Source organism: Engraulis encrasicolus, chromosome 23 (genome assembly GCF_034702125.1).
Source record: "Engraulis encrasicolus isolate BLACKSEA-1 chromosome 23, IST_EnEncr_1.0, whole genome shotgun sequence".
Lineage (NCBI taxonomy): Eukaryota > Metazoa > Chordata > Actinopteri > Clupeiformes > Engraulidae > Engraulis > Engraulis encrasicolus.
In genome coordinates this window covers 14,210,265-14,219,834 of record NC_085879.1, presented here as the reverse complement: position 1 = coordinate 14,219,834, position 9,570 = coordinate 14,210,265, and the positions used below count along the sequence as shown (strand labels likewise).

At 43.6% G+C, this 9,570-nt stretch overlaps 1 protein-coding gene across 1 annotated transcript; it reads right to left on the bottom strand.

Moving 5' to 3' along the window:
* Positions 1 to 5,188: 5,188 nt before the first annotated feature.
* hrh2a (histamine receptor H2a) lies at positions 5,189 to 9,052 on the bottom strand. The gene is made up of 5 exons (XM_063189455.1): positions 8,719 to 9,052; positions 7,763 to 7,926; positions 6,141 to 6,870; positions 5,369 to 5,509; positions 5,189 to 5,262 (listed from the first exon to the last, which is right to left on the bottom strand). The coding sequence occupies exons 1-4, from the start codon at positions 9,027 to 9,029 to the stop codon at positions 5,503 to 5,505; spliced, it is 1,212 nt and encodes a 403-aa protein (XP_063045525.1). The 5' UTR covers positions 9,030 to 9,052; the 3' UTR covers positions 5,189 to 5,262; positions 5,369 to 5,502.
* Between the last annotated feature and the right edge of the window lie 518 nt (positions 9,053 to 9,570).

Genomic DNA, 9,570 nt, shown 5'->3' with positions numbered 1-9,570 from the left:
CGTTTCCCAAGCCGCCCCCCAACCCCCACCCGCTCCTTTCCTCTTCCTCTTCCGTTTTACCCAGAGGAGAAAATGATGCCGTCGGTGATTCATCATTTTAATGGCCTAGAAGCACATTAAAATAATAAAAAGTAAAGGCGAAGGGGCCTGGCTGAAGCTATGATAAATAGCCTTCCCCGACTCTATCGCATTACCTCCGCTAACAGAAATATTGCGGTCAGGACGCGCGCCGACACATGCGATTGTTTCCCAATAAGAGGGAGGGAGAAAGGGAGCAAGAGAGAGCGAGAGAGAGAGAGAGAGATGGAGAGAAAGAGAGAAGTTGCATATTAAATTCCACCACTCTCAGTCACCAAATGAGAGCAGACCCTCCAACCTTTGAGGCCGGAGGGAAGAAGAGGAGGACCACAAAGACAGACAGAGAGAGAGAGAGATGGAGAGAGAGAAAAGGGGTGAGCGAATAACTGAGCACTGAGGACTTTGAGATTAAATAGGCCTGTGAGTTGATGTTGATGGCATTCTCTTTGGAAAGGGGCAAGCGATCTTCACAACAGGAGTTAATTGCTAAAGATTTGGACAACTTTTAATGTTTGTTTTTCTTGTTTGTTTTGGGGGAGAGTGGTTTCCAAACTTGGAGGATTATGCACATGCACCCTACTGTCAGTCACACACCTGATAGCTAATGTTTGTTTTTTTGAAAGCCTCGTAATGCTCTGAAAATTTTTAATAACAATAATTAATTACTCATTTACTTATGCAAATCCCAGCAATTAAATCCTATCTTGAGAGAATTGTTAGCTAAATGAAACACTGTGAAATCCTATTACTGTGCAATATTTTCCTTGCTAATTTGGCTCATAATCGCTAATTGCTGATTAACAATCGCTGTTAATTGGTCCTAAATTGTCTGCAACAGAGGGGGATCTTTGTTCTCCTGCTGTATCCCCCCCCTCATTCTAAAGGAAAATCTCTTAACTTTTTGCCACTTTTTAGGCTGTAAATGTCTCATATTCTCCACAGAGGTTGTAAAATAGACACGGAAGCCAAAATTGCTCTTTATAGCGATTGCCAATACAGCTAATGGAAGATTGTGGTACTAAACACCTAGTGCTTATCCTCTTCTGCCAACGCATCCCTCACAATATGCCTCGGCTCATTAGGCTTTACAGATCCAGAGCGTTGTTACATTAGGCCTATCTTCTTTAACACCGTCAGATCTGGGAAGTGACGATACGTAATTGTGTTCTTTTCAGTTGATTTGATCATGTCCTACTAAGCAAAAAAACAAAAGCTGTGTATGGGCCTCATGCTGATCGGGTAGTTCAGGATTGCACATGGAAAGTGGACCTTTACCCCCATCCCCTTCACCACACCCCTTTCTGTGCATACAAATGCCATACTAATAAGAAATGTGGTTAAAAAGGAAAGGTAGTGTTTTCAGCAAGAAAAAAAACACAAGTTTATGAGCAAACCAAAAAATGTCACACGATGGTTCTTTAAATCACCAATGGGTCATTTCACATGAAATCAGACACTTTGCCGCTTGGCCGACACAGATTTGAATGCTTGATGTGCCTTTTTATTGGCAAGGTAGAACCCCAGAACTGCATTTGTATGAATCTGGCAGTAATATTAAGGGAGAAACAGACTAAGGAAGTTTTAATTCAGAGGGTAGGGAATTCATCCTTGATTATGTCAGTCAATTTAGGTCACAAAGATGGTTTTGATGATGTTTGAAAGCTCGTTTTGGGTGTTGTGTCAGGTGGGGTACTCTTGTCTAACACTCATCTATCCGAGTCACCAACAACAACATTTCAGGTGTTGTTCATGACATTGCAGGCTAGGTTTAGACAAGATATTGGCCGTTTTAAAATATAGCATTTGTTGATGCTCAATTTTTAATATTTCAATATATCACAATTCATAGTCTGATAATTGTTGTGCTCCATGCTGTTTGTGTTATTTGTAGAACCAGAGAACAACTTTCAGACAACATCAACAACAAACAATTAAGACTTGGTCAGGCCCCAAAGTGTCTGATTTCATGTGAAACCCCACTGTCCATATTCAACAAGGTGAAGACAAGGTAATAATGACCATTAGGTATTGAAATTGGCGTGGTCTTATCATACTCTCATTTATATAGTTTTATATAGCATTGATATTTGAAATAGATGTCTTAGTTTACCCAATCACTAACATTCAATCATGACATTGAAAGAAAAATGGCTACTGGTGGGAGAGATGAACTCTGCTGAAGTTATCTGGTAACAGCAACGTCCTCTGAGAACTCCTGGCCCCATTTTCGTTGGATCGGAACCTACATCTGGCAACACCAGACTAACTGTTTTCACCTGCCATTTTAAGATGGAGGACTTTCACCTCACAAGTGATTTTACTTTGAAGTTGTTTCATTCTTCAGTGTCTCTTCATACGTACAGTAGATCTCTTCATAAGCTGCTCATGTCATAAGTGCCTTCTGACTGCTCTGCCTCTCGTTGCATATTATAGACTCTAATGTTTTTAATTTCCATTTCTCTCACTTTTCTCTGACTTATTCATTTACATTCCTTCAGCTTTTCTCTTTCGAATTTGATAATTTCTTTCACACCACCCCGGGCCATTTCTCTCTCTCATTATAGTATCTCATTAAGATGTTTTATTTCCAAGATGAAGAATGAATAATGGTACTTGTGCCCTCTTGCTGAGGCACGCCCTTCTTTACCACAGACGTTTTTGTTGCCTTTTTACTTTCTTTGTCAGCCGTTCAGCATTCCTTCATCCTTTCTCTCTCCTCTCTCTTCCGCTCATCCTCCTTGTCCAGTCCTCTAGGAGCTCTTCTTCACCACATGCCACGTGTCCTCCATTTTCTCTTCCTTTTTCTCCTGTAATTTTGTAATCTTTTACATTTTTTAGCTGTTCAGAATAGCTTCCATCCCTGCTCTCTTCTCTCTCTTCCTCTCATCATCCTTCCCCTGGTCCAATGTTCCAGAAGATCTTCACTATGTTTCACAAATTCTCCCATTTTTCCTTCTCTTACTATTACTATGATCTATTTTTGTCATCTTTTTACTTTCTTTCTCAGCTATTTCTGTCTTCCTGGAGGCTTATGGCTGCTAGTTCCACAAGCACTTTCACTTACATGCATTCACACACACGCTCACACACTGACGCGCACACACACTCACACTTTCCAACACAACACTCTGTGAAGCGTCCTTGGGTGTTTTGAAAGGCACTATATAAAACGAATGTATTATTATTATTATTGTTATTATTTAGCATTAACTTCATCCCAAGTTTTCCTCCCTCTTCTTTCTCTTCCTCTTGTCCAGTGACGGAAGCTTTTCTCCACTCCATCATGTACAGTATTTTACCGTATATGTTTCGTCATTTTTTACTTTCTATCTCAGTTTTCAGCATTACTGCCATCCCTCCTCTCTACTCCTCATTCCCCTTGTCCAGTCTTCCAGAAGCTCTTCTTCAAACCAATTCCACGCATCTACTTACCACGTAGCTATCCTTTTCCTCCATGGTGCATGTTTGGTCTTTGTCTTATTTTTAATTTTTTTACCATTGTTTTTTGCTACTTATTTTACCACATCTTTTTACTCCATCTCAGCTGTTCACCATCTCCTCCATCCTATGCTCTCCTCCTGTTTTCATCTAGTCCTCCTCACTCTTGTTCTGTCTCTTCACTACCCTCCATGTATTCTCTAGATTCTCCTCATGGTCCTCCATCGGCCTCCTTTCCAGATAGCTCTTCTCCATGTATTCATTCCACTCATCCTCCATATCGTCATCCTCTTCCTCCATGGTGTCTTCCTCTCTCCTCAAGGCCTCTATTGAGGAGGTCATCATACTTTTGATTTATGAGGTGTGTATGTGTGTGTGTGAGTGTGTGCGTGTGCACGCGTGCCTATTCTTGTGTTATATCTCCTCTTATTTTCTGATGACAGACCAGGATGATGGATAGCTCATGGAGAACCCATGAAATTTTTGTGTTATTGAAGAGCTGGCGACCAGCGCGTGCGTGTGCGTGTGCGTGTGCGTGTGCGTGTGCGTGTGCGTGCGTGTGTGTGTGTGCGCGTATGTGTGTGTGTGTGTGTGTGTGTGTGTGTGTGTTGGAGATGGAGAGACCGCAAAAGTATGTGTTCCTGTGTGTGTGCTTGAACTTCCATCTATGGGTATGGCTATGTGAATGTGTTTGTTTGCCCGAGTGTGTGGGTGTGTGTTTGTGTGTCCTAAAAAAAAAAGAAAGCCACAAGGGGAGCCGGGGACAGAACGAGTGTGTTGCTGTTTGAGAGCATTTACTTGCGCGTATTCAGTGGCTGGCCGCCGATAATTTGACGGTAAAGAGGCAGTGATGAATGGTTTTAATGTTGCGAGGGTCAGTGTGCCCAACTCTGCCGAGAGAGACGCAAAGTGAAAGGGAAGCGAAAGGCAGGGCTGAGAAATGTGCATCAGGCTTGGAGATGACAGAGAAGAAGGGGACTGCAATACAGCGCTGAGGTGTGTGTGTGTGTGTGTGTGTGTGTGTGTGTGTGTGTGTGTGTGTGTGTGTGTGTGTGTGTGTGTGTGTGTGTGTGTGTGTGTGTGTGTGTGTGTGTGTGTGTGTGTGTGTGTGTGTGTGTGTGTGTGTGTGTGTGTGTGTGTGTGTGTGTGTGTGTGTGTGTAAAATGCGATAAATTGCGTCACAAAAGAAAGTTGAGAGTTTGTGCTCGGACGGTGAAAAGAAACCACACGGAATTGCCCAGTCTGAATTAATTTCAATGTATAAAATATGTTAAAAATAATTTAATACTGTCTGTTCAAACATCCCCTAAATACACCAAGTGACCTGTAAAATAAGTTAACATTTTGTTTTTCTCCCCATTCTCTCACATCAAAACAAGATTCATCAGTCTTTTTTCTTCTTTTTGACCAGTAGGGGGCATAATGAGTCCACTTTAAAGTTTGTCACAAGTCTTACTGACGGAGAAACCATCATTATCAAAGCATTTGAGAAAAGAGCAACTGCAAAAAATAAAAATAAATTAAAATTAAGATTCATGTGATTCATGCAGCGGGGCTTGTTTGAGTCTAGGTAGAAGTGTGGATAGCAGCTATGTTTCCTGTGGATCTCTATGGCTGACCGATGACAGCACTCTGGCTGTGCTTTCTCCTCTTGTCAGTTGGCCCTCGGTTTTGAGGCCTTGATGTATTGTATCCCCGCTTCTGTCCCATGTGCTACATCTCCACGGCTAAATCCAGTATTGCAACCTGTCCAAAAAGAATGTGGAGATCAAGACATCAAAGTAAATACATGAACATAGAGTAAGGAGAAAATATGTAACAAATTCAAATACACAGTAGGCAAAACTCTAACCTGTAAGGCACCTCAGATAGATAGTACATGGTGACTTCCCAAACAGGGCAGGATGAGGATGGTCATAGGATCCATGAGGTATTGGGTAAGGCCGGAGGATATCTGGCCATGATGCAGTAGGTCGTCACATGACTCTATTCCCTAGTATTGGAAGTAGAGAACAGAAGGAATTGATGTTTATGGAGAAAAAAAACTCATGGTGTATGAATATATTGTCTTGAAGTTACTAACATTAGAACATAGAAGTTTGACCGACATATTGTGCACGTGATACGCTTGTGGTGCACTACTGATGCAGTTGAGAGCCCCCAGAGGCGACGCATAACATGACAGACAGGCAGACACAGATCCCCCTCTGGAGGTAAACAATTAAAGGGATACTGTGTGAGATTTTTAGTTGGTTATTTCCAGAATCCATGCTACCCATTCACTAATGTTACCTTTTTCATGAATACTTGCCACCACCATCAAATTATAAGCATTCATTATGACTGGAAAAATTGAACTTTTCAGACATGAAAAGGGGGATCTTCTCCTTGGTCCGCCATTTTGAATTTCCAGAAATAGCCATTTTTAGCTGCAAAAATGACTGTACTTGGGCCATACTAGAAAATATTAGTTTATTACTTAGTAAACGTTCACGAAAAGATCAAATTTGGCAATAGAGAGCCCAGTTTCAATTCGCAGCATAGTTGCAGTACCTTTTTTGACCGTTTCCTGTACAGTGTACCTTTTTAAGCAACTTTACTTCACCCAGAACATTCTCACCCACCTTAACGTCTCTGTGCCTTCAAAACCCTCTGTGTCCACCACAAGCGGTTTACCCTGATGAATCGGACCTTTATGGATTGGACTCTTTTTCAGTGGACCCTTATTCAGTGGAGTCGCACCTCTTCCATTCAGTTCCTGCAGCATGATTCCCCCTTCCACCACCGACCCGACCCTGCTGAAGAACTGTTTTAGTCCCAACATGGGCCCTCCTCCTCCGGCATCCTCTCGATCCCCTCTCGATCCCCCGACCGTCCCGTTTGAGTCCACGTGCCTGCCAGGCTTGGTCCCCCACCTTTGGCACCTCAGCAGACGTCCGTAGGCCGCCCGGAAGTCCCGGTTGAGCGCTGCGTACAGGAAAGGGTTAAGCGCTGAGTTGGTGTAGCCTAGCCATAGCACTACAGAGTACGCAACACCGCGCATGTCCCTCTCCAGCAGTCCCATGACGGTGAAGTACGTAAAGTAGGGCATCCAGCACACCACAAATGCGCCCACCACCGCGGCCAGTGTCACCGTGCCCTTGTGCTCGCGCGCCGCCACCACCAGCACCCTCCAGTGGCTGGAGGAGGAAGTGCAGCCGCCGGCGCGTCGTGCTGCCACGATACGTCGCGCCTGGGCTCGGGCAATGCGGAAGACGTGGCAGTAGCTCCAGCACATGGCCACAAGGGGGAGGTAGAAGGTGAAGAGGGCGTCCACCAAGGCGTAGGTGATGTTCAGGTTGAACTTGCATGTGCCTAAGGTATTAATAAGAACAATAATCACTGCGGTGTATGGCACAATTTGTATAAACATCCAGGTCAATGCAATTTAGCAAGTTGATAAGGTAGTGTTCTTGCACGTGTAGTAATGGTAATGGTAACATTTGATAATACTAATGAATAGCACAATTGAATAGCTTTAACAAAGTGGTGTTCAGGTTGAACTTGCACGTGCTTGAAGAAGTACCATCATCACCATCTCTATCCTCTCCACTCTTTCAACTCCTAAAAAAGTTAAAATGTATTTATACAGTGATTTTTACCGACAAAAAGGACACAAAGTGCTTCTTAATACTTAATTCTCACTTAATGCATAGTTTAATGTTATTGTTCTTTGGTTAAAGGATAACCTCAGTCAATTTCAACATGCAGTTGTACTGTAATGCTCACACTACCCTGAACTTGTCAGTATCTGAGGTTTTTTTCTTCTTCTTCAGCCTTTTCCGAGATCCTTGTCATTGTAATAGGGGCAGCGCTTTGTTTACTTAATAAAAAAAAAAAAAAAAAAATTTTTTTTTATTTATTCCCAAAAACATCCAAAAGGTTATACAACATCAGCAGACAACTAGCAAACAGCGGTACCTTTTGGGAAAATATTTGGAGTAGGCCTATGTTAATTTTTTAACAAACGCTGCCCCCATTAGAATAGCTCATATCTCGGAAAGGGCTGAGCCGAAAAATGTGGCATCACCGGGTACTGACAAGTCAAGGGTAGCGTGAGCAATACAACAGCACATTGAAATTGACTGAAGTGGTCCTTTAAGGTTTGGTTCTTTGGTTCACACAGGCATGCCAATAATTCAGCAAATTTAAACAGGTCCTCTTCCACCACCACATTTGTCCATGTTCTGCACGGTGCCGTCATCACCTTTGCCGACGTTCTGGACTGTTCCGTCTGGCGTGTTCCAGCCCATGTGTATGGGCACGAAGGAGACCCCCACCGATACAAGCCAGATGAGGGCCAGCACCGCTCCCACGCGTACGGGCTTCAGCAACCCTGCGTACCTCAACGGTGCCGTCAGAGCCAAGTACCTGTTACAGACAAAGTCGGCTTTAGTGCTTATCATGATGCGCTCTTCTGAGGGTTTAGGTGATTCTACCATGGCTGGAGGCATCGTGAGGAGATGTTATTCAGAGGCAGATTTTTTTTCTGATTAATCATGGTGATTTAGTTTATTTAGTAAAGTGACCATGCAAGTACTGGTAAGTGCTGTATGCATACTATACTGTAAATATGTGATGTTACATAATGTAATGTAGTGCAAGGCACAAGACAGTCCTTTACGGCATATCATGATGGTGAAGTACAGGTACTTCTCCATACTGATTGCAAGCAGGTCCAAGATGTACTGTAGACTTTGCAGAAGGTCCTAACCTTGTTGTGCCTTGCTTAAATGCCCTGTATTTCAACTACTTTTCTAATAAATGGCAAACTGAAAAAAACAAAAATTCTGTTTCCTTAAATATACACATTACCGCCGCCAAGGAGGTTATGTTTTCGGTTGCGTTGGTTTGTCTGTCTGTTTTATTTGTTTGTTTGTTTGTCTGTCAGCAGGATAACTCAAAACGTTATGAACCAGGATTTAAAAAAAAGATTCTTCACCATCCCTAGCCAAGAAATCTTGACGCTCCTAAAGTGACCCCAAATTCAATTGCGGGACAGGGCGAATTGTAACATTCCAGTTTTCTAACTCCACAAAAAGAAGGCAGAAAGACTTTAAAAAAAACAGCTTCCTTGGTGGAGTTCTGCACTCTCTGAGTGCGTTTCTAGTTTCTACTACTTTTCTAATAAATGGCAAAAGGAACAACCACAAATCCTGTCACCTATCCATAGAGATGGCCAGCAGGTTCAAGATGGAGGCCGTGCTCAGCATGACGTCCAGCGATATGTAGACGTTGCAGAAGGCCGAGCCCAGCGGCCAGTTCCCGTCTGGGCTCAGCTCCTGCAGGGCGGAGAAGGGCAGCACCAGGGCCCCCAGCAGCAGGTCCGTGACGGCCAGGGACACGATGAAGCAGTTGGTGACGCAGCGGAGGCGCCGGGTGGCGCACACGGCCAGGCACACCAACACGTTGCCGCTCACCGTCACGATCACGAGGAGGGAGAGCGCAGCACCCAGCAGAACCAGGGTCAGCATGCTGCTCCCAGGGAGGGTGTGTGTGTCTGTGTCTGTGTGTGTGTGTGTGTGTATAAGGATGGGTGAATGGAGGGGTTTGTGTGTGAGTTGTGGTGTGTGTGCGTGTGCGTGTGTGTGTGACTAAGGATGGGTGAATGGAGGGGTTTGTGTGTGAGTTGTGGTATGTGTATGTGGGTTGGTGTGTTTTGTGGGATGTGTGTGTATGTGTTGTTATGTTTTATGATTCACTTCTCTGGGTGTGTGGCATGCATAATACTTCTCTGGGTGTGTGTATTATGATTCACTGTGTGTACACTGTGTGTATTATGATACCCGTGCTTGTTATTATGTGCGTATTTGTTTATGGTTATCGATGATCGATTGCCATAATGTAAATGTTCAGAAGGCAAGCCTTATTGTTTTTGTCTGTTCAGTTTGCTTTTCCCTCTAGAGATGGCTGATTAACACTTCCTTTTTTGCCCTCTGCAGATCAAAACAACGACCGAAAGTATGCCCTCCGTCCATGAATCCATCCATTGCCAGCCGTCATGTTCAGGTAGGC